At 32.6% G+C, this 24,729-nt stretch overlaps 3 protein-coding genes across 4 annotated transcripts; all 3 read right to left on the bottom strand.

Moving 5' to 3' along the window:
- Positions 1-53: 53 nt before the first annotated feature.
- Positions 54-3,664, bottom strand: LOC122505192 (venom metalloproteinase 3-like). Of its 2 annotated transcripts, none has more exons than XM_043616674.1 (14): positions 3,506-3,664; positions 3,311-3,388; positions 3,169-3,229; positions 2,872-3,074; positions 2,691-2,780; positions 2,292-2,448; positions 2,054-2,171; positions 1,821-1,950; positions 1,507-1,699; positions 1,233-1,359; positions 822-983; positions 542-677; positions 275-394; positions 54-207 (listed from the first exon to the last, which is right to left on the bottom strand). In XM_043616674.1, exons 2-14 carry the CDS (start codon positions 3,365-3,367, stop codon positions 163-165), a joined length of 1,599 nt encoding a protein of 532 aa, XP_043472609.1. In that variant the 5' UTR covers positions 3,368-3,388; positions 3,506-3,664; the 3' UTR covers positions 54-162. The 2 variants fall into 2 exon arrangements, with proteins under 2 accessions (XP_043472609.1, XP_043472610.1); XM_043616675.1 differs by having other exon boundaries at positions 3,311-3,384; positions 3,506-3,615.
- A 358-nt stretch (positions 3,665-4,022) lies between these two features.
- On the bottom strand, positions 4,023-23,794 carry LOC122505189. The gene is made up of 9 exons (XM_043616670.1): positions 23,697-23,794; positions 22,334-23,515; positions 18,820-20,286; positions 15,992-18,702; positions 12,011-12,068; positions 9,608-10,589; positions 8,415-8,488; positions 8,198-8,269; positions 4,023-7,946 (listed from the first exon to the last, which is right to left on the bottom strand). Exons 1-9 carry the CDS (start codon positions 23,763-23,765, stop codon positions 4,611-4,613), a joined length of 9,951 nt encoding a protein of 3,316 aa, XP_043472605.1. The 5' UTR covers positions 23,766-23,794; the 3' UTR covers positions 4,023-4,610.
- On the bottom strand, positions 9,413-10,949 carry LOC122505191 (uncharacterized transmembrane protein DDB_G0289901-like). The gene is made up of 2 exons (XM_043616672.1): positions 10,848-10,949; positions 9,413-10,589 (listed from the first exon to the last, which is right to left on the bottom strand). The coding sequence occupies exons 1-2, from the start codon at positions 10,929-10,931 to the stop codon at positions 9,438-9,440; spliced, it is 1,236 nt and encodes a 411-aa protein (XP_043472607.1). The 5' UTR covers positions 10,932-10,949; the 3' UTR covers positions 9,413-9,437.
- Positions 23,795-24,729: the final 935 nt, after the last annotated feature.

The following is a 24,729-nucleotide window of genomic DNA, read 5'->3' as shown; positions in this document are numbered from 1 at the left end:
GGAACAATTCCGACAGATGGCGTCACGATTCACATCGTGTGGGAAATTAAATCTTTATCAGAATATTAAAATTTATTTGTAAATTAGAACAATTTAGAGAGTATTTGAGTAAACTGAAAAATCCTACAAGTTCTCATTTGTCTTTTGTCAGAAGAAAATGATTTAAGTTGTATCCGTTTCTTCGACACATTCACCGTCCAAGCAATACTAAAAAAGTAAAATTAATCGTAAATATTTAGATATTTTTCCTTTTCTCTAACATTACTGAACTTACCATGCCGTCACCACAATATGATCCTTCAGCAGCAGCCTGGGTTGACTGATAAGTCATCTTTCCTTTAAATCCAACCGGTTTTTCCAAACACCACAAATCAAGACACACGCTTGCATCTTTCTGAAATAATTTGTTAAAAACATTTTTAATTTACATCACTGTTTTCTAATCAAAATTTTTCTTTTCCTTCAATTATTTTATGACAAAGAATACAAAACTTTATTCAGAACTAGTTTTTTTTTCAGAAAAAGAAAGTTAGTTACTTACATGAAGTGCTGCATAGAATCCACTTTTTCTGCATTGATCATTTAGTGACACTAGTTTACCAGGCAATATTCTGGTTAGTTTTTCAGTTCCCATTTTCTCAGCAGGATTATTGCGAAGACATTCAGCACGAGCTAGACTGTAGTAAAATTTTAGTAAACGTGAAAGGAATATTAAATTATCATCTAAAAACTCCTCTTTGGATGTAAAACTTAGACCCAGCGATTTGATAAGCTCCACAAAAAAAAATCTGAACAAATAAAGACGGGAAATTTTACTCTACCTGGTAAAGTAAGTGATCGACTGTTTGCTGCATGAAGAAAACTCGAATTGCTTCCTGTCAAGACGTTCATAGCTCATTAGGTAACCATGATCCCATGAACATGTTTCAGCTCCAGGTCCACCGAAAGACGATGCTGCATCGCCATCATGTGGAGCACCGATTCTATAATGGTAAGTTGTTAGAAATAATATTTTTACAAATGGCTAATAAACAATTATCTAAAAATCAAGAAAGATCCTTTTCTAAAAAACTACAAAAAAAACTCTTTTTAAAAAGTAATCCTAAAGTTCCTTTCACTCCACCAGACAAAGAAAATGTAACAGTCCTTATAAAAAACAATTCTAATAGTTTATTCGTTATTCCGTTACACTACCCTAAATTATTTTCTTCTAATGATTCATGTCTACTTACAAATGAGCTAATTCATGTGCTCCTGCTTTAATTCCCTTAAAACCACCGTTGTCCTCTATTACTCCTACAGCTTTAATCTTATAGGCCGATGCTGTCTTATTACAAGCGCCGCCTACAAATGAAATACCTAAAAAGAAACCAAAATGTCATATATCATCGGAAAATTCCAGACAAGGTTAAATTGTTTGTTTACTAAAGAAACTTTGGATCTAGCTCAATTATATTTCCACTCAATGTCACATTTTAGCTAATGTTACAAAAATTCTCAACCTACCAGTTGTCGTAGTTTTGTAATTCATATTTATTAAATCCTTTCCAGTCATTAATATAGCCACGTCGTAGTCTCTTTTAAATCCAATTCTATCCTCATTGTACAAAAAGTTTCCGAAAGAGTTCAAAACCTTTTCGTCAAACATTTTATTTCTGTCATCGGGCGCAAGAATATTGTCTTCAAAGGGCAAAGGACCCTGTGTAAATATTTACAGATAATTTTGGTATAATTTTTATAATCAGTATAATCACATTGATGAAATGAAATCTGTGAAATTTTCCAAAAATGTATAACGTATGTTAAAAATATAAAAGTACCTCCACTAAAATTATCCTTGCGATATTTAAATATATTTCCGGATTCTTAAAATCTCTGTACCTTAGGTCAACACCATTCCATAGGGAAAGTATGTACTCCACTGTTTTTTCGACGTTTTTATTGAAACGTCTAGGAAAAAGTTAAGAAAGTACAAGATAAAGACCTCTTTGGCGGGAAAAATATTTATTTACAACCTATTAAGTAACTAGTTACTATTTAGTTTACTACTTACGAGAACAGTGTATCATCAACGAATATCATGATTTCCGGGTAAATGATTTTTGGATCACCTGATTCTGATTTAGCATAAACTTCACGCTTGGAGATATTTTTGTTGAAAGTACGTTGTTCTAAATAATGAAATTTTTTTAATTAATTACAGTAAATAAGAATTTTTTGAAATGGTAATGGAGTTAATAAAAATGTACAGTAGTCGATTAAAGTTAACATCAAGGTGTCTGGAAACCTACCATAAGGGTTTTCATTATCCTGAATGTCTTGTTTGTAAATCATATGATTTACAGTGTTTACCAATGTTTCGTTATTTTCATTATTTGTAGACGTGGACTCTACATGTAGAAGATAATCAGGTAGTGGCCTTATCACATACTCTCCAGATGTACCAGTCTTTAATTATAATTTTTAAAGTCATACATATAATATATAAAAATCTCTATAGCCAATGCTATAAGCAATCACTGAAAATCATTAGCAAAACCAACCAATAATATAAAAAAAAAAAAAAAAAAAAAAAAAAAAAAAAAAAAAATCCACTGGTGAGCCAAAGCGAGGATCAGGTGTGGCACGTTTATATCGCGAAGCAGCATTTTTTTTACAATCAGTAAAAGTAAAAATATAAAATAACTCACAAACGTTGATCTGCCCTGCCTGTCAATTTTGTGCAAAAGTGTCGTCGAAGTTTTCCTGTCTTGATAAAAAGTACCCACTTTCTCCATTATCTTATAAGAAAACAATAATAAAAATTCTTTTTCAATCAAGAAGACTCAGAATAATAACTTTTATCAAAATCGTTTAATAAATTTGTCTCACCCCTGAACGTGGAGTATAAATAAACTTGTCCGGCTGTTTTGGATCAACTTTCGCTAACCAAACTTTTGTTCTTTTACCAGCAAAAAAACCTTTCGTTGGTTTCAAATAAAGTTTCTTGTCGATTCCGTTAATTTCAGTTTGAATAATAATATCATTAGAACTTCTTTTATGAACCAAGTGTTTAATCCCCACCACTTCATAGTCTGCAGATATTAATTTAAGGAAAATTAATTAAGCATGGAACCGATATTTTAAAAATTAAGTTTTTACAATTTGTATGTAAAAAGTAAAAATTACCGTCTTTATGTGTAATTTGAGAGGCATCATATAACTTATCGAATTCCCCATATTTGTGAATCTAAAAAAAAACACTTCATTAATTCTCTAATTCCTCACAATCAGTAGAAAAGTAGTCATAATTAGGATAACAAGAAATTACCTGGTACGAAAGCACCGATTGCACAGATATTGTGCACAATAGAATGAAATATATCATTATTATACTATGCAGTTCTGTCTAAAAAAAATAACTTTAAATTAAAACAAAATGATTTTATATCAATTGACGATTAGGTCACAGAATGAAAAAAATATATTTAAAAATAATAATGTTCAGTACTTCGAAGATACGTACAAAATTTATTAACGCTCGTGCTTGCAATTTTATTTTGTCTACTTCTTAAATTTTTAGGTATGTGTATAAATATATACGACTATACCATTTAAATAGGACGCATCCGGACGCTAAAACAAAAATACGAAAAACTAGCCAAGCCAAAAGGAATTATATCTCAAAATTAATAAATTTAAAATTTCTATTGTACTCTAAACATTTATTAAATTAATTAAAATAAACACAGGTGTTGAACAAAATTTTTTGAAAAGAGAATATTTAAATAAAACTGGTATAGATATGTACAATTTTCTTTTATCCTCAATTTTTACATTCTATTAATCTTTAAAAATAAAATGAAAAACAATTATTTGTTTAGTATATGAAGAATAATGTAATGTTTGATTTATTTAAAAAAATAACTACGCAACATTTGTTCAAGTGAAAAAAAACTTTTTCAAGTATTTATAAATAATTAATAAAGAAATTTACATATTATTTGTGTAAATGTCATTATAATAAAGTCAAGTGTGTTTTATCCGCATAGAAAGTAATCTTATGAATATTACAGCAACAAAAAAATACCTAACTTCGTAATTTTATTTTCACAGTAAATTTATACTGTAAGCTAAAGAAACTAATCTCGCAAAATTATAATTTGTTGAAATTTAACAAATCGAGACACTATTCACAATTTTCGTTTGCAAGCTGTGCATAACTTCTCCGAACGCTTTAGCCTTCGACAATCTTCCGATAATTCATTAATTGCTGACACATTTTCGGTCGGTTGATAATTAAATAATAATAAATAACATTGTGTTTTATAATCAACCAGAACGTGTGGAATTCTCTTGAGCTAAACAATATGATTTTATACAAGTCAATATTTCGGTATTATATTGATTCTATGCAATTCAGAAATATACTAATAAAATAAAATGTTGAATTCGATTCTGGCTACCGCAATTAATTTATAATAATTAATTAAGAATTAACTGAATAAGTTTCGGCGAAAACTCAATTCGGTTTTTATAATATGATTATTTAAAATCAACGTTACAACACTTAGGGAGAATTGGTAGATTGGCGATTTTATTAGATGATCACATATGTATAAATTGATTTATCAGCAATTATCCACATACCAGGAATACATACGGGCATCCGTTCTAAATGTCAAGAACTTAATTTTAAGTAGTCTGCGAACATTTCGACAATTGTAGTTTCTAAACTTTGATTTAATGTAGCAGTGGAGACCGAAGATGCATTTATTATTCGAACTATATTCTCCATTACTGGGTCTTGAAGTGATGCTTCTAATAGTAACAGGGGTCGATACACGTACTCCTAAACTTTGGGTTGTTGCATCGTTGATGACACTTCTTAAAGTTGTTGTGCTGCTTCCGTTAGTAACTCCGGAGTCAATGTTCGATTCATCGTTGTCTACACTTCTTAAAGTTGTTGTGCTGCTTCCGTTAGTAACTCCGGAGTCAATGTTCGATTCATCGTTGTCTACACTTCTTAAAGTTGTTGTGCTGCTTCCGTTAGTAAATCGGGAGACAGGGGTAGATGCTTCGTTGTTGCCGCTATCTGAAGTTGCTGTGTTGTTTACGTCAGAAATTTCTTTGACAGGGGTCAATGCTTCGTTGTCTACACTTCTTAAAGTTGTTGTGCTGCTTCCGTTAGTAACTCCGGAGTCAATGTTCGATTCATCGTTGTCTACACTTCTTAAAGTTGTTGTGCTGCTTCCGTTAGTAACTCCGGAGTCAATGTTCGATTCATCGTTGTCTACACTTCTTAAAGTTGTTGTGCTGCTTCCGTTAGTAAATCGGGAGACAGGGGTAGATGCTTCGTTGTTGCCGCTATCTGAAGTTGCTGTGTTGTTTACGTCAGAAATTTCTTTGACAGGGGTCAATGCTTCGTTGTCTACACTTCTTAAAGTTGTTGTGCTGCTTCCGTTAGTAACTCCGGAGTCAATGTTCGATTCATCGTTGTCTACACTTCTTAAAGTTGTTGTGCTGCTTCCGTTAGTAAATCGGGAGACAGGGGTAGATGCTTCGTTGTTGCCGCTATCTGAAGTTGCTGTGTTGTTTACGTCAGAAATTTCTTTGACAGGGGTCAATGCTTCGTTGTCTACACTTCTTAAAGTTGTTGTGCTGCTTCCGTTAGTAACTCCGGAGTCAATGTTCGATTCATCGTTGTCTACACTTCTTAAAGTTGTTGTGCTGCTTCCGTTAGTAAATCGGGAGACAGGGGTAGATGTTTCGTTGTTGCCGCTATCTGAAGTTGCTGTGTTGTTTACGTCAGAAATTTCTTTGACAGGGGTCAATGCTTCGTTGTCTACACTTCTTAAAGTTGTTGTGCTGCTTCCGTTAGTAAATCGGGAGACAGGGGTAGATGTTTCGTTGTTGCCGCTATCTGAAGTTGCTGTGTTGTTTACGTCAGAAATTTCTTTGACAGGGGTCAATGCTTCGTTGTCTACACTTCTTAAAGTTGTTGTGCTGCTTCCGTTAGTAAATCGGGAGACAGGGGTAGATGCTTCGTTGTTGCCGCTATCTGAAGTTGCTGTGTTGTTTACGTCAGAAATTTCTTTGACAGGGGTCAATGCTTCGTTGTCTACACTTCTTAAAGTTGTTGTGCTGCTTCCGTTAGTAACTCCGGAGTCAATGTTCGATTCATCGTTGTCTACACTTCTTAAAGTTGTTGTGCTGCTTCCGTTAGTAAATCGGGAGACAGGGGTAGATGCTTCGTTGTTGCCGCTATCTGAAGTTGCTGTGTTGTTTACGTCAGAAATTTCTTTGACAGGGGTCAATGCTTCGTTGTCTACACTTCTTAAAGTTGTTGTGCTGCTTCCGTTAGTAACTCCGGAGTCAATGTTCGATTCATCGTTGTCTACACTTCTTAAAGTTGTTGTGCTGCTTCCGTTAGTAAATCGGGAGACAGGGGTAGATGTTTCGTTGTTGCCGCTATCTGAAGTTGCTGTGTTGTTTACGTCAGAAATTTCTTTGACAGGGGTCAATGCTTCGTTGTCTACACTTCTTAAAGTTGTTGTGCTGCTTCCGTTAGTAAATCGGGAGACAGGGGTAGATGTTTCGTTGTTGCCGCTATCTGAAGTTGCTGTGTTGTTTACGTCAGAAATTTCTTTGACAGGGGTCAATGCTTCGTTGTCTACACTTCTTAAAGTTGTTGTGCTGCTTCCGTTAGTAAATCGGGAGACAGGGGTAGATGTTTCGTTGTTGCCGCTATCTGAAGTTGCTGTGTTGTTTACGTCAGAAATTTCTTTGACAGGGGTCAATGCTTCGTTGTCTACACTTCTTAAAGTTGTTGTGCTGCTTCCGTTAGTTACTCCGGAATCAATGTTAGATTCATCGTTGTCTACACTTCTTAAAGTTGTTGTGCTGCTTCCGTTAGTAACTCCGGAGGAAACGTTCGATTCATCGTTGACTACACTTCTTAAAGTTGTTGTGCTGCTTCCGTTAGTAACTCCCGAGGCAATGTTCGATTCATCGTTGGCTACACTTCTTAAAGTTGTTGTGCTGCTTCCGTTAGTAACTCCGGAGGAAACGTTCGATTCATCGTTGACTACACTTCTTAAAGTTGTTGTGCTGCTTCCGTTAGTAACTCCCGAGGCAATGTTCGATTCATCGTTGTCTACACTTCTTAAAGTTGTTGTGCTGCTTCCGTTAGTAACTCCGGAGGAAACGTTCGATTCATCGTTGACTACACTTCTTAAAGTTGTTGTGCTGCTTCCGTTAGAAATTCCTGAGACAGGGGTCGATGCTCCGTTGTTGGCACTACCTGACGTTACTGTGTTGTTTCCGTTAGTAATTTCTTTGACGGGGGTCGATGCTTCGGTGTTGCCACTACCTGAAATTGCTGTGTTGTTTACGTTAGAAATTTCTTTGACGGGGGTCAATGCTTCGTTGTCTACACTTCTTAAAGTTGTTGTGCTGCTTCCGTTAGTAACTCCGGAGTCAACGTTCGATTCATCGTTGACTATACTTTTCAAAGTTGTTGTGCTGCTTCCGTTAGTAACTCCGGAGTCAACGTTCGATTCATCGTTGTCTACACTTCTTAAAGTTGTTGTGCTGCTTCCGTTAGTAAATCCGGAGACAGGGGTAGATGCTTCGTTGTTGCCACTATCTGAAGTTGCTGTGTTGTTTCCGTTAGAAATTTCTTTGACAGGGATCAATGCTTCGTTGACTACACTTCTTAAAGTTGTTCTGCTGCTTCCGTTAGTAACTCCGGAGTCAATGTTCGATTCATCGTTGACTACACTTCTTAAAGTTGTTGTGCCGCTTCCGTTTGAACCTCCGGAGACAGGGGTAGATGCTTCGTTGTTGCCATTACCTGAAGTTATTGTGTTGTTTTCGTTAGGAATTTCTTTGACAGGCGTCGATGCTTCGTTATTGCCACTACCTGAATTTGCTGTTTTGTTGCCGTTAGAAACTCCGGCGTCAGGCTAGAGAAATTAAGTCTCGTAAAAATAAATTTTATCACGTACCTTATCAAAAGAATAGTGACGGTTGTTAGGTGTCATTAATGCCTGGATGACACCTAGATTCGTTTTAATGATGAATGAAGTTTTTTAATTAAGTAAAAACCAATTTTTTATGTAATTGAGATGCGTTTTGATATTTTTAAGCTAGAGCGCAATATACTGCGACATCTTTTTTTTTGCAATCAGTAAAGTAAAAATATATAATAACTTACCAATTTTTGTCTGCCCTTCCTGACAATTGGAGAAGCATCATATAATTTATCGAATATCCCAGATTCCTGAATCTAAAAGCACTTTATTAATTCTCTAATTTCTTAGTAGAAAAGTAGTCATAATTATGATAACAAGTGATTAAAAGTATACAATATAAAAATATATATTTAAACTTTAAACAATTAAAAATTTTAAGAACAATTTAAACTTAATTACCTGGTACGAAAGCACCGATTGCACAGATATTGTGCACAATAAAATGAAATATATCATTATTACACTACGCAGTTCTGTGTAAAAAAAAAATAACTTTAAATTAAAAAAAAGATTTTTTTATAATTATAAAAATTATATATAATAATAAATAATAACAATTAATTACAATAATAATAATAATAATGAATAAATAATAATGAGTAATGATTAATAATTAAGTCACAAAATAAAAAAATAGATTTAAAAATAATGTTAAGTACTTCGTAGGTACGTGGAAAATTTATCGATTCTCGTGCTTGCAATTTTATTTTATTTTGTCTACTTCTTAACATTGTAGACATGTGTATAAATATAATACGACTATACCATTCAAATAGAACGCTAAAATAAAAGTAGGACAAACTATCCAAAATTAAAAGAAATTATATCTCAAAGTATTATCAATAAATTAAAATTTCTACTGCACTCTAGACATTTCTTAATTTAATTAAAATAAACACAGGTGTTTGGAAAAATTTTTTTGAAAAGAGAATATTCAATTAAAAGCGTTCAATTTTCTTGCGTCCTCAATTTTTTCAATCTATTAATCTTTAAAAATAAAATCGAAGACAATTATTTATTTTGTATATGAAGAATAACGTAATGCTGAATCTATTTAAAAAAATAACTGCGCAACATTTTTTCAAGGGAAACAAACTTTTTAGGTATTTGGGTCAGAATCTTTCAAACGGATAAACGAAGAAATTTTTTTTGTTTTATCGAAAATAATATTTGTACTTCTCCTTGAGTAAATAAACGACTGAAAAATCTAGAACAAAAAATATTTTTTGTTAATATTATTAACAAGTTAGTTTTTTTTTGTAGTCTCAAATAAAAAAGCGTTACGTAATTTAAGTATGGCCCTTTATCTAATTTGCATATCTATTCTTTTTATATAAGGAATTAAATTAGTTTAGACAGTTAGGGAGTATTGGTAGACTGGAGATTTTATTAGATGCTCACATGTATATATAAATTATTTCATCAACAATTATGGACATACCAGGAATATATACGGGCGTTGGTTATAAAATTCAAGAACTTAATTTTAAGTAGTCCGCGAACAATTCGACAATTGAAGTTTCTAATTTTCGTTCTGATGTAACAGTACGGACGAAAGAAGCATTTCTTTTTGGAACCATCTTTTCCGTTACCGGGTTTTGATGTGCTGCTTCCTTTATTATCCGGGGTGGTCCCACCTCCTCCTGAACTTGGCGTTGATCCATCGCCGGTACCCGAACTTGGAGTAGTGTTTCCACTAGAACCTCCGGAGCCAGGGGTCGATCCATTATTATCGCCACCACCAGAACTTGGAGTACTATCTCCATCAGAGCCTCCAGAATTAGGGGTCGATCCATTATCGTCATCACTACCAGAACTGGGAGTGCTATTTCCATCAGAGCCTCCAGAATTGGGGGTCGATCCATTATTGTCACCACTACCTGAATTTGGTGTGCTGTTTCCATCAGAGCCTCCGGAAGGGGGGGTCGATCCATTATCGTCAACACTACCAGAACTGGGAGTGCTATTTCTATCAGAGCCTCCAGAATTGGGGGTCGATCCATTATCGTCATCAATACCAGAACTGGGAGTGTTATTTCCATCAGAGCCTCCAGAATTAGGGGTCGATCCATTATTATCGCCACCACCAGAACTTGGAGTACTATCTCCATCAGAGCCTCCAGAATTAGGGGTCGATCCATTATCGTCATCACTACCAGAACTGGGAGTGCTATTTCCATCAGAGCCTCCAGAATTGGGGGTCGATCCATTATCGTCATCACTACCAGAACTGGGAGTGCTATTTCCATCAGAGCCTCCAGAATTAGGGGTCGATCCATTATTATCGCCACCACCAGAACTTGGAGTACTATCTCCATCAGAGTCTCCAGAATTGGGGGTCGATCCATTATTGTCGCCACTACTAGAATTTGGTGTGCTGTTTCCATCAGAGCCTCCGGAGCTAGTGGTCGATCCATCGTTGTCCCCACTACCTGAACTTGGACTACTATTTCTACTGGAACTACCATCTCCCGAGTTAGTAGTAGATCCATCGTTGCCATTACCAGCTGAACTTGTAGTCATGTCACCACCATTACTACTTGACGACGATCCATCTTCAGTTGGCGCTGAATTCTAAAATTATTAATTAATTAACTTTCTTAAAATAGCAAAAACCTTTTCAATGTTACCAAGAATATTAAATACACAGTTTTGGTAATATTAAGAAATAAGTACTAAGCCATCAATGGAATATAAATCTAACACTTTAGGGTCCGTCTAGGACAGATCTCCCACTACGTAGTGGGAGATTTATTAAATATTATTTAATAAATAAAACAAAAATTCTAATAATAAAACAAATAAATAAATAAAGATTTCTATAGAACTTACGATAAAAATTGTCGTCGAAAATCCTCCGAAGAGTAGTATCACTAATGATGTGGTTAAAAAAAAGGAAAATATATTCCTAAACATATTTCTGTTCCAAGTGATTTAAAGCATATGAAAATTGTACAAAAAAATTTGCATTGTCTGCAGTTTTTAAAAAGATGGAACATATTTATGATAATGAAAAGTTGTCAAACTTGTTTCTAATTCCTGTTTCAATAGTTGTAATATTATATCAAAAAGAACATGAATAAAAGATTCAGTTTCAGTTTACAATATTTTTTTAAATAATTTCAATTCCTTTGCAATTTATAGCAATAATAAAGTACATAATTTAAAAAGCTAACGTTTATGGTTAATACTTTTATCAATTTTTTGAAAAATTTCTAAAGCAGACAGACGTTGAAAATCTTTTCATTGTGAAACGAAGAGACAGAAGCATTTTTCACGATAACGAATACATTTAAATATATGTCACTTATATAATCAGTCATGTAATTAGTTAATTATTTTTTACGTCCGTTTTCATTAATCATATGTGGAAAAATATTAAAAAGTATTTGGTATCTTTTTGTATATAGTTTTAGGATAATAAAAAAAAATTATTTCACTTATTTGTAAATTATTTCTTACAGAATATTTAAAAAAAAATGCAGTTTGTAATTAACAATCTTATCGGAGTTCTTTTCGTGACAGATAATAATTGAAACTTTATTCACTTAGGTTTCAACTTACCTTGTATTTTAATAAATACTCAACTACCAATACAATCTTGATTAAAAAAATTATTTATTAAAACATGTTGAATGGAAAAAATTCAGGATTTCTAAAATGAAACTTTAGAGACAATTTAAGATTTAATTTTTTTTATTTAAAATTAATTTAATTACCATATTTTTTATAATTAACTTTATAATTATTGATGATAATAGATTTAAAAAACAAATTATGCTTCGTTGTGAAGGTTGTAAATTAATCATGGCGAAGGTAATAAAACTCTGGAAATCTTTCTTGGCTACTTCATTACCTGGCAATCGGAGAAGTGAAGAAATAAAGGAGGTTCTGGAGTTCAGCCATATCTGGACATTTATGGGTGGTTATCTTCACCAAGTTTGCAATCGAATCATTTTATGCATCTTGACGACGAATTTTATCTACTCACGTACAATAGAATTTGTGAGTTTCTCAAAGTTAATGGGACATTTTTCTAAAATCGAATATAAACTTGTCACGTATTTGCAAAAGTTTTACTGTTACAAAACATAATTTATGCAATCAATTACTAATGCGGATTCATAGAAGTTAATTTTTTTTTAATTCACAGTGTGGGAGAAAGAAATTTTTTTTACAAAGTTTCACATAATTTTTTTTTTATTCAAAACGGATTTTTAACAATTTAGACTGATAAAAACGAAAAAAGTATTAAATTTTAGGGGGGCGCATGATTATTTCCCAAATGTCATTTTTCCGAAATGTCATTTTACCGAACTGCACTTTTGCGAATTGTCATTTTTTCGAAAAGCTATTTTTGCGAATTGTCATTTTTGCGAATCGCCATTTTTACGAATTGTCAATTTTCCGAAAAGTTATTTTTGCGAATCGACATTTTTACGAATTTTTATTTTTGAGAAATGTTATTTTTGCGAATTGTCACTTTTGCGAATCGCCATTTTTACGAATTGCCATTTTTACGAATTGTCATTTTTGCGAATAGTCATTTTTGCGAAAAGTTATTTTTACGAATTGTAAAGGTGAATTTATAGACCTACAAGTTTTCTATTGTATTTTTCGCAAAAATGACAATTCGCAAAAATGACTTTTCGGAAAATTGACAATTCGTAAAAATGGCGTTTCGCAAAAATGACTTTTCAGGAAATTGACAATTCGCAAAAATAGCTTTTCGCAAAAATGACAATTCGCAAAAGTGACATTTCGCAAAATTGGCTTCTCGCAAAAATGACTATTCGCAAAAGTGCAGTTCGGTAAAATGACATTTCAGAAAAATGACATTTGGAGAATGATCATGCGTCCCAATTTTAGGATAAATTAAAATTATTAACTTAATTCAAATTTGGGCTCATGAGATAGTCTATTTTAATGATTTGGGGAGGCACCAAGCTGACAAGGTTCAATAAAAATTTATTTTCACTTCACTTTTACTCAACTTTATTTTCACACCACTTTCACAACACTGTCAATCCAATTTCACTCAAGTTTTATTTCCACTCCAATTTTACTTTTACTCAAATTTTATTTTCACTTCATTTTCACTCCACTTTCACCTTTCATTCAATACTTTTTATTTTCACTTTCACTTTCACTTCTCTATCACTTCACATTCGGTTTTACTCCAAATTTATTTTTCCTTCCCTTTCACTCAAATTTTATCTTCACTACATTTTTACTCCACTTTCACTTTCACTCAAATAATAGTTTCCTTTTACTTCCACTTCGCTTTCACTCAAAATTTATTAAGAGTAAAAGTGTAAGTGAAATCAAATTAAATTGAGTAAAAGTGTAGTGTAAGTAAAAGGAAAATAAAATTTGACTGAAAGTGAAAGTGGAATGAAAATCAAATTTAAGTAAAAGTTAAAGTGAAGTGAAAGTGGAGTGATAATAAAATTTGAGTGAAAGTTAAGTGAAAGTGTAGTGAAAGTGGCGTAAAAATAAAATTTGAGTAAAAGTTAAAATGAAGTGAAAGTAAAGTGAAAATAAAATTTGAGTAAAAGCGAAAGTGGAGTGTTAATTAAATTTGAATGAAAGTGGAGTGAAAGTGTAGTGAAAATAACAAGTATAAATGAAAGTGAAAATGGAGTCAAAATAAAATTTGAGTAAAAGTAAAACTTAAATGAAAATAAAATATAATTGAAAGTAACAGTTGAGGGGAAATAAAATTTTAAGGGAAAATTGAAGTAGAGAGGAAGTAGAGTAAAAATAAAATTTGATTGAAAGTAAAAGTGAAGTGTAAATTAAATTTGAGTAAAAGTTAAAGTGAAGTGAAAGTGGAGTGAAAATAAAGTTGAAGTAAAAGTTAATGTGAAGTGCAAATAAAATTAGAGTAGAGGTTAAAGTGAAGTGAAAGTGGAGAAAAAATAAAATTTAAGTAAAAGTTAAAGTGAAGTGAAAGTGAAGTGAAAATGAAATTTGAGTATAAGCGAAAGTGAAGTGTTAATTAAAATTGAGTGAAAGTGGAGTGAAAATAAAAAGTAGGTATAAATGAATGTGAAAATGGAGTGAAAATAAAATATGAATGAGTGAAAGTGAAGTGAAAGAGAGTGAAAATAAAATTTGAGAAAAAGCGAAAGTGGAGTGATAATAAAATTTGAGTAAAAGTTAGGTAAAAGTGAAGTAAAAAGAATATGAGAGTAAAAGTTAAAGTGAAGTGAATGTGAAGTGAAAATAAAATTTGAGTAAAAGCGAAAGTGGAGTGATAATAAAATTTGAGTAAAAGTTAGGTAAAAGTGAAGTGAAAATAAAGAGTACAAATGAATGTGAAAATGGAGTAAAAATAAAATTCGAGTAAAAGTGAAAGTTGAGTGAAAATAAAATATGAATGGGTGAAAGTGAAGTGAAAGTGGAGTGAAAATAAAAAGTATAAATGAAAGTGAAAATGGAGTAAACTTAAAATTTGAGTAAAAGTGAAAGTAGAGTGTTAATTAAATTTGAGAGAAAGTGAAGTAAAAATAAAAAGTATGAATGAAAGTGAAAGTGGAGTTAAAATGGAGTCAAAATAAAATTTGAGTAAAGGTTAAAGTAAAGTGACAGTGGAGTGAAAGTGGAGCGAATATAAAGTTTAAGTAAAAGTTAAAGTGAAGTGAAAGTGGAGTTAAAAAGAAATTTCAGTAAACATGAAAGAGGAATGAAAACAAAATTTCAGTAAAAGTTAAGTGAAAGTGTAGTTAAATTTGAGTGAATGTGAATTAAAAATAAAAAGTGCGAATGAAAGTGAAAGTGAAGTGAAAGTGGAGTTAAAAAGAAATTTCAGTAAAAGTGAAAGAGGAATGAAAACAAAATTTCACTAAAAGTTAAGTGAAAGTGTAGTTAAATTTGAGTGAATGTGAATTAAAAATAAAAAGTGCGAATGAAAGTGAAAGTAAAGTGAAAGTGGAGTTAAAAAGAAATTTCAGTAAAAGTGAAAGAGGAATGAAAACAAAATTTCACTAAAAGTTAAGTGAAAGTGTAGTTAAATTTGAGTGAATGTGAATTAAATAAAAGAAGTGCGAATGAAAGTGAAAGTGAAGTGAAAATGGAATCAAAATAAAATTTGAATAAACGTTAAAGTGATGTGAAAGTGGAGTGAAAGTGGTGTAAAAATAAAATTTGAGTAAAAGTTAAATGAAGTGAAAGTAAAGTGATAATAAAATTTGAGTGAAAGTGAAGGTGGAGTGTTAATTAAATTTGAGTAAAAGTTAAAGTGAAGTGAAAGTGGAGTTAAAATAAAATTACAGTAAAAGTTAATGTGAAGTGAAAGTAGAGTGAAAATAAAATTAGAGTAGAGGTTAAAGTGAAGTGAAAGTGGAGTAAAAATAAAATTTAAGTAAAAGTTACAGTGAAACGAATGTGAAGTGAAAATGAAATTTGAGTTAAAGCGATAGTGGAGTGTTAATTAAAATTGAGTGAAAGTGAAGTGAAAGTAGAGTGAAAATAAAAAGTAGGTTTAAATGAATGTGAAAATGGAGTAAAACTAAAATTTGAGTAAAAGTGAAAGTTGTGTGAAAATAAAATATGAATTGGTGAAAGTGAAGTGAAAGTGGAGTGAAAATAAAAAGTATAAATGAAAGTAAAAATGGAGTAAACTTTAAATTTGAGTAAAATTGACATTAGAGTATTAATTACATTTGAGTGTAAGTGAAGTAAAAATAAAAAGTATGAATGAAAGTGAAAGTGGAGTGAAAATGGAGTCAAAATAAAATTTGAGTAAACGTTAAAGTGAAGTGAAAATAAAATTTGAGTAAACGTTAAAGTGAAGTGAAAGTGGAGTGAAAATAAAGTTAGAGTGAAAGTTTGAGTGAAGTGAAAGTGGAGTGAAAATGAAAGTGGAGTGAAAATAAAATTTAAGTAAAAGTGATAGTCGATTGAAAGTTATTTTGAAACTGAAATAAAAACCAATTTTGCTTGAAAGTGAAACTATTAAAATGCTTGACGACTAAAAATGTTGATCCCCATAATAAACCCTCAAATCGTCTTGACAAACATTTTTATGCAATCTCAAGTATTTGCCATTCCCAACCAATTTTACATTAACATGTCCAGCATATTTTGCCAATGACTGAAATTCTTCGTTTTCCATAATATTCGTAAGCTGCACAGTCCACGTAGCAAAGGGACTCAGAACATAATCATTTTTCTCACCATCGATAAATTGATCCGCTTTAGAATATATTGTATCAAAGTTTAGCTGCAGAACACCCGATTGGATTAAATGAATTTTATCATCACACCTATAATAACTATCTCCATTATGTGTCAGCATCAAGGAAACATTTCTCAAATCATTTCTCAATTCCTCATCCTCATGATTATTTGAACTAATCAAAAGATTAATATCCCGAAATTTCACTGCATTATATTTATCAAAATGAGAAATATTTGCAAACAATTTCACTTGTTTACCATCAAGAATATTTTTAATAGCTGAGTAATCTCTGTTGCTGTTCCATTCATAAAAAGCAGGATGTCTCACTCTATTTCCAAAGTCCCCATTTCTAAAATCAATAAATGATGAATATCCTTCAGCTTTTAATTTATTCAAATGTTTATTTACTGATTTCATGGATTGGATTATGCTGTTCGCTCTTATCACAGGGGAATTGGTATCCAGAAAATAGATTTCTTTTATTTCGGGATAATGACTCATGTAGGGAAATGTGTACTGCTTGAAGGAAATTATCCATTTGTTGTATTCGTCAATTATCTGATTTGAATAATAAAAATAACTCAATTTGTCATAAGCTGCTCGTACAGAAGGATCGTTTGTGAATATTTCATAAAATGGAGCAGCAGCAAGGTCTTTCACATAGTTTGCATTGTTAATTTTTGACCTAAAATCTCTAACAAGAGTGTGAAATTTAATACTCGTTTGTATAGCTCTATGTAAATTGTCCAATATTTCTGTGAATTCATCCTCAACCTTTAGATCTTTAACCCAAGTTTTTAACTTTTGGAAATATTTCGTCAATATAGTGTCAATGTTCCATTTTTGAAATTGGAGAAAAGTGCTTGTCGTTGCATTGACAAAACCTTCGGTAAAACCATAGAGAATACTTCGCAATTTTTCTAATTCTGGTTTTAAAGTTCTGTCAACCTGTTGATTAAATTTCATCAAGTTATCTAAATCTTGATCAACTTCAACAAAGTCATTTGATATTTGATTTAATTCCAAATCACTTTTTCTAATGTTGTTGTAAACATCAAGTCCCGATTGAATATTCTCGGCAAATGAAGCAACTTTATTGAAAGTTCTTATTTTTTCGCTATGTCTCTGCTGATTGTAAGAACCCTTCAAATTCAATTCATCTTTATGTTTTTTAATCAAATCATTTTCACATTTACCTGGTTTGCTTTTCGTCGAACACATAACTTGTGATTCTTTAATTTTCTCCACTATTATCTTTGTATTGTCTTTATTTAATTCTCTGTGTATACTTTCGACAGCAGCTGTTGGTTGTTTTTTCAAATCGTCGTAAGCTTTGATGTGATCTTTAAAATTTTTCGAACAAGATGCTGGAAGTGAAACTTTTAAAAAATTTTGTTGCGACTGATCATCAAAGTCATTGGTTTTTGGCAATTTATCACGAACTACTGTTGGTATATTCACATGCATAATATCATCAGAAGAGGTAATTAATTTTGATTCTAATACACTGGCACCAGTTAGAATTATTGCACCAGCCACACCAAAAAAGGGATTTATAAGTCCCAGTCCTATACACAAAAATTTTGAAACATCAAATATTGTTTTATACAATTTATTCTTTCTTAGTTGAGTTTCTTTATTGATTAACTGTTGGGCTTCATTTACCTTTTCTTTATGCAAACTATCAATTTCTGATTTTATTTTTTCAGTTTTATGATTTAATTCTTTTATTTTATCGTCTACGTAAACTGCAAGTTCACTAATTTTCTTGTCTGCTTCGATAATTTCTTTTTTAAATTCCTTAGTGTAATTGTTAACAATTATTTGAAATCTATTCAAAATTTTCAGATTTTTTATACTGTTTACGTCCGATAAAATATATTTCAAGTAATCATTAATGTGAAAAATGGGTTTCTTGTAAAAGTTTTCTTCTAAATTCTTAATTTTTCTGGTGTAAAATGTATTTAAATGTTGAATTGTTTGATCGCCATTATTCATTGATTGGATACCCTTTCTCTCGTCCATTATTTTATGAATAATTCCACTTTGATAAACATTTAAAATAAACAGCGAATCTAATTTGTTAGTATCTTGTAAATAGAAATACTCCAAATCGAGTAGTTCGTTAATAATATCAAACGTTGTATAGTCACTTAATATTTCATTGTTCTTACTGAGATTTGTGTACAAAAATTTATAGTCACTATTATTGTACTTTAACATTGATGACAATAGAAACTTTTTATATTCTTTAACTACGTCGGAGATGTGATAAGAAATTTCTCTTCGTGATTGATTGTAATAATTATTAAAAGATTTTATTCGTAATGTTCCCTCAAATTTGATTGAGACACTGTTGTTAAATGATAGTAATAGTCCTTTTCCATTTCTTGCATATCCACTCGAAACATCAATTTTTAATTGATCGTTAGTGGTCATTTCTAATGTTTTGTAGATTCCAAAAAAGTTCCCTCCCGATGTTACAGTTGAATTAGAATTCCCCTGTAATCATTTTGCAAAATTAGCTATAATAATCTAATAATTTAAATTATTCCACACTATAAGTTTAAGTAGTGAAAAGTTAAAGCAAAAATAAATAACAAAACACTATAGACTTACCTCTTTTATATTGACACTACTCAAATCTATTTTTACTTTTGATGTTATTTCCCAAATTGGTGCAATTATATTAATGTTCATTTCCTTATGACCCGCTTTTAAGTTTTTATCAAATATAATTTTATCAAGAGCAAAAAATTCATAAATTTTTATAGGTCCAGGACAAAAGTTTTTTTTGAAGAATTCATTAAAATGTATAATATCCGTTGTAACTTGCAATTTATATTCTTCGCCACCCAACAATAAACATGAACATGGACATGAAATACTTTTCAGAGACATTGTCTTCTCTTCAACAAGATGAAGAATTCTCTTAAATAATTTCTTATTTCTTTTCGTAATGTATGCTATCTCTTTGTACAGAGTTTGAAATTCCCTTAGAATCACAACTTTATCCCAATCGTAAACATTGTAATAAATTGACAGCAATTTATTTAACCACTCATTTGAATTTTTCAAGAATGCAGTGATAACATTCTCCAGTTTTTGAATTAGTGTTTTTATCGGCACAAATTTCTCGGAATTTTTCGCTTCGAAGACACTGAGCAAATTATTTTTTAAAAAGCAAAATAATTTAAGAAGTTTGAAATTTTCTTTAAAACTGCAAAGGTCTTTTAAATTATTATTGCCATTCAGTGATTTTAGATTCTTATAAGCAGATTTTATTATTTTGGATAGGTTGAAAACATCATCAAGTTTATTCATATTGAGGAATATTTCATTTTTTCTCCGTAAATTCACATTTTTGAAATATGCTATATGATTCATGGCATAATCATAAAGAATCGCTGGTCTTTGAAATTTTAAGGCGTTAAAAATTTGCATTTTAGTTTCCATAAAATAGGTTTTTTCCTCACATGAATTGTGGAATTTTAACAATAACGACAAATTTCTATCCTCAGTGGCATATTTTCTAAAAGTATATGAATTTTGAAAATAAAATAATGAATGTACTAAACTATAATCGATTAAAACTGTTAAGATACTATAATTTATCCCACAATTTGGATTTGGTATCGCTGGAATCACAATGTCAGTAAAACTGAACTGATTATCTCCTAAAAGAGTGAAACTTTTTTCAAATTTAACGACATGGAATGTGGTTTTAGAATAATCTTTAAATATCATAAAATGGAGGTAAAACATCAACATATCGTTTTGCAGTTGAGTGGGGTAGACGTAGTAATAAGTATCATTGGATTGAAACAAATAAAAATTCGCCACTATTATATCGTACAGGAACTGTTTTGTATAATGTAGATCACCTCGATTTTTTTTCGGTTTTACCCTTTCATTGTTGGTCATTTTCTCGAGAACTTGAATTCCTTTTGCAACATCATCAGTTAAGATTATTACTAATTTGTCGATTTTTACGTCAAAAAGCAATTCATCAATTGTTTCCCAATACTCGTAAAATATAGTAATATCTTCAAATGTTTCATACAGCTGTTCAAGTTTTTTTCCTCTCTGAAAAATAATTTTTTCAAGTGTTTATTAATGAAATATTTAATCCTTATATGAAAAAAAGAGTAGATATGCACAATAGGTAAAGGAAGACATTTTTATGTTATTCTGGAGGTCGATTCTGTAACTTTCCTAATTCCCACTCCCACTCTCACTTCCCACCTACTATTTCCCACTTCCCACCTTTCACTTTTCACTCTCACTTCCCACACCAACTTCCCACCTTCCACTACCACTTTTCACTTTCCAACTTCCGCTTCCCACTCTCACTTCCCACTCCCACTTTCCACTCTCATTTCCCACCTTCCCCATTCCACTCTTACTTCACACTTGCTACTTTTCACTCTCACTTCCTACCTTCCACTACCATTTTTCACTTACCACCTTCCGCTTCCCACTCCCACTTCCTAACTTCCACTTTTCATTCTCACCTCTCACTCCCCAAACCTACTTCCCTCCTTCCATTTTCCACTCTCACTTCCCACCTTCCTTATTCCACTCTCACTTCCCACTTTCCACTTCCCACTCTCACTCTCCACACCCACTTCCCACCTTCCACTTTTTACTCTCACTTTCCACCTTCCACTTCCCACTCTCACTCCCCACGCCCACCTTCCACTTTTCACTCTCACCTCCCACCTTCCACTACCATTTTTCACTTACCACCTTCCGCTTCCCACTCTCACTTCCTAACTTCCACTTTCCACTCTCACCTCTCACTCCCCAAACCTACTTCCCACCTTCCACTACCACTTCCCACTTTCCCACTCACACTTCCCAACTTCCACTCTCACTCCCCACACCTGCTTCCCACCTTCCACTTTTCACTCTCACATTCCACACCCACTACCCACCTTCTACTACCACTTCCCACTTTGCACTTACCACTTTCCCACTTTCTACTCACCACTCTCACTTCCCACTTTCTACTTTCCACTCTCACTTCCTACCTTCCACTTTCTACTCTCACTTTCCACCTTCCGCTTCTTACAACAACTTTCCACTCTCACTTTCCACTTTCATTTTTAACTCTCACTTAGCACATTCCACTTTGACTTCCCACATTCCTCTTTCACTTTATACTTTTAACTCTCACACTCTACTTTCACTTTTCATTCCAATTTTACACTTTCACTTTCCACTTCCACGCTCTCACAACACTTTCACTTTTAAATGAAAATACGTGATTAACGATGAAGAGTGCTTTGGTAGAAAGTAAGAGAGAAGTAAGTGTGATTGTAAAGAAGGTGTGAAAAATGCAAGATGGAGCGTAAAAGTAAAAAGAAGATGTAAAAAATAGAAGTTGGAAAGTGAAAGTGGAACATAATAAGTGAGAGTGGGAAGTAAAAAAATACATAATATGGGAAGTAGGAGTAGGAAGTGAAAGGTAGGAGTAAAAACTGGGTGTGAAAAGTAGAAGGTGAGATATAAAAGTGGGAAGTAGAAGTGAGAAGTGGGAGTGAGAAGTGGGAGTGTGAAGTGTATTAGTGGAATGTGAGAGTGGGAAGTGGGTGTAGGAAGTGAGAGTGGAAAGTGGAAGGTGGATTAGTGGGAGTGAGTGTGGGAAGTTAGTGTGAAAAGTGGAAGGTGGGAAGTGAAAGTGAAAAATGGAAGGTGAAAATTGGAATGTGGGAGTGGGAAGTGAGAGTAGGAAGTAGGAGTAAGCAGTGAAAGTGGAAAGTTGAAGGTGGGCTAGTGGGAGTGGGAAGTGGGTGGAGGAAGTAAGACTAGAAAGTTGGAAGTGAGAGTAAGAGTGGGAAGTGAAAGGTGGGAAGTAAGAGTGGAAGGTTGGAAGTGGGAGTGGATAGTGAGAGTGGAAAGTGAAAGGTGGATTAGTGGGAGTGAGTGTGGGAAGTTAGTGTGAAAGGTGGGAAGTGGGTGTGGGAAGTTACAGTGGAAAGAGGGAAGTGAAAGTGAAAAATGGAAGGTGGAAAGTGGAATGAGGGAAAGCTACAGAATCGACGCAACTTTTCCACTTCCCACTTTCACTTCACACCTTACACTTACCACTAACAAAGGTTATATGTACATATTAATTTCTTTTACTTACCATTACGTAATTTATAGAAGACAAGGCAAACTTCATCCATTGTCTAAAATCTTTATCCATATATTCTATTTCCATACTAAGTTTGCTCTTCTCCCTTTCAGACGTATTTGCATCCAAATAATATTGATTTCTATACAAAGCTACCAATCTGTTGAACCATGATAGTTGGCTCATCAATGAATTTGACACAAATAGTTTTAAATTACTTATCCACGCTTCTATGTTCAGGGATGTAGCGTCAGATAAATTCTTTATGAAGCAAAATAATTTAATTACTTCCGAATAATGAATCATGTTGCAAAGATTTCCGAATGATGCATCGCTGCTATCTAACGAAAATATCGTACTGTTTAGCAAAGTTAAATAATCAGTAAAAGTTAACACATTCCGTACATGTATTCCTGAATCTTTCAAGAAATTAAACTCTTTATTTCCTAAACATCTCGATTTAAAACAATTAATGCTTTTTTCGACAAAAGTACTTTCAACCATATCTTTCAAATTAATGGAAGAATTTCGAATTTCTTCCAATAACATGTTAAAGTAAATCATAGAACTTACGTTCTGAGAATTTAACTTTTGATAAAACAGAGAGTTATCAATTTTATCGGATTTAGAAATGAGAAAGTTCTCTCTTGCCGCTTCGCTAAACAATTTTTTTCGTAATTCGAATAATTCAAAGAATGTTTTACCAATCTGCATTTTTTCTTCTACATATTCGATAAAAGTACATTGTTTCGTGCACATTGAGTGTGGTTTTAGTGGAATAAAAATTTCCTCCTCAAAAGGAAACTCATTCTTCGAATTAAGAAAATGAAACATTACAACAAAACTATCATTTATAAGTTTCCGTTGACAGTATGTTGTCAATAAATCATTTCTCATGTTTACAGGATAGACAAAGTAGGAAATGTCTTTTGATTCATACAGATGAATTTTCTCCAATATTTTGTCAAATAACTGAGAGTTCTGATGATTATCTCTACTTTCTCTGTTATTTATTCTTGTATCCTGAGTTAGATCCTTAGCTTTTTGAATGCCTTTAATCATATTATCAGCAATAATTATTACTAAAGGCTTTGAGGTTTCTGTGAAGAGCAACTCATCAATTGCCTTGGTGTAATCGTAGAAAGTACAGATATCATCATCAAAATGTCTACTACTAGTTCTTCTTTCATCCGCCTGTAAAACGCATTTACTAAAAAAACATGTCTCGAAATATAATATTTAGTTGTTATCTAATTTCGTCCTCCCTAGTTCAGTTAATTACATTAAATTATCTATTTTCAAATTAATTTATTAAGCGTGGTTTCAGGTGGTGCTGTAGTTTTAAAACATGATTATAAATAATTCCATACATTACCGCATTCTGATCAAGAGAAAAAATTGCCACAGCTAATAGAAAAAAGATATGTTTTCTTTGAAACTCCATTTTTTGGTATGATAGTGAATAAAAAAAGTTATTTCGTTTATAGATAAAGCAAAAAATAATGCAAAAGAAACTATTTTATTTTTTGGTAAATAGTTTCTTTTGCATTATTTTTTGATTTATCTAGAAAGGCAATAAATTTTTTATTATTGAACTATACACGAATTATGATGTACAATCATTTTTAGAGTCAGTACAAATTCTAACAAATAAACATTTTTTCAATAACATTTCCATGACACTTGAGTATAAAATATAAATTCCTAGATAAATTTTCAAAACTTATGTCATGTGTCACGTGTGTGACCTCTACACGACCTTATAAGATTGCTGTAAATAAGTAAATTCGAGGAACCATAAAAGAATCTTTCAAGTTTTTGATTTAAGTCATTACTGATATCACCCACTTCCTGCCTTCCCCTCTCACTTCCAACACTCACTGACCACCTTTCACTTCCACACCCACCTTCCACTCTCACTTCCCACATTCTACATTCCACTCTCACATCCCATACCCACTTCCCACCTTCCACTCTCACTTCCCACCCTCTACCTCCAACTCCCACTTCGCACCTTCCTCTCTCACTTCCCACATTCTACATTCCACTTTCACTTCCCACTCTCACTCCCCACGCCCACTTCCCACCTTCCACTTTTCACTCTCACTTCCCACCTTCCACTACCATTTTTCACTTACCACCTTCCGCTTCCCACTCTCACTTCCCACTCCCACTTCCTAAATCCACTTTCCACTCTCACCTCTCACTCCCCAAACCTACTTCCCTCCTTCCACTTTCCACTCTCACTTCCCACCTTCCCCATTCCACTCTCACTTCCCACTTCCCACTCTCACTCCCCACACCCACTTCCCACCTTCCACTTTTCACTCTCACTTTCCACCTTCCACTTCCCACTCTCACTCCCCACGCCTACCTCCCACCTTCCACTTTTCACTCTCACTTCCCAC

The sequence above is a fragment of the Leptopilina heterotoma genome, unplaced genomic scaffold (assembly GCF_015476425.1).
Source record: "Leptopilina heterotoma isolate Lh14 unplaced genomic scaffold, ASM1547642v1 Lhet_350, whole genome shotgun sequence".
In the NCBI taxonomy this organism is placed as follows: Eukaryota; Metazoa; Arthropoda; class Insecta; order Hymenoptera; family Figitidae; genus Leptopilina; species Leptopilina heterotoma.
Note: the sequence above shows the minus strand (reverse complement) of the source record. Positions and strands in the feature narration are given on the sequence as shown.

Coding starts and splice junctions, on each gene's coding strand:
- LOC122505192 (XM_043616674.1), bottom strand. CDS start 3,367: ATGATATATTTCATTCTATTGTGCACAATATCTGTGCAATCGGTGCTT. Junction 2,449..2,690: donor GGCAGGGCAGATCAACGTTT/GTGAGTTATTTT, acceptor TTATAATTAAAG/ACTGGTACATCTGGAGAGTA. Junction 208..274: donor CATATTGTGGTGACGGCATG/GTAAGTTCAGTA, acceptor TTACTTTTTTAG/TATTGCTTGGACGGTGAATG.
- LOC122505191 (XM_043616672.1), bottom strand. CDS start 10,931: ATGTTTAGGAATATATTTTCCTTTTTTTTAACCACATCATTAGTGATA. Junction 10,590..10,847: donor TTTCGACGACAATTTTTATC/GTAAGTTCTATA, acceptor TAATAATTTTAG/AATTCAGCGCCAACTGAAGA.
- LOC122505189 (XM_043616670.1), bottom strand. CDS start 23,765: ATGGAGTTTCAAAGAAAACATATCTTTTTTCTATTAGCTGTGGCAATT. Junction 10,590..12,010: donor AGAAACTCACAAATTCTATT/GTACGTGAGTAG, acceptor TAATAATTTTAG/AATTCAGCGCCAACTGAAGA. Junction 8,489..9,607: donor AAGCAGCACATCAAAACCCG/GTAACGGAAAAG, acceptor TTTTTTACACAG/AACTGCGTAGTGTAATAATG.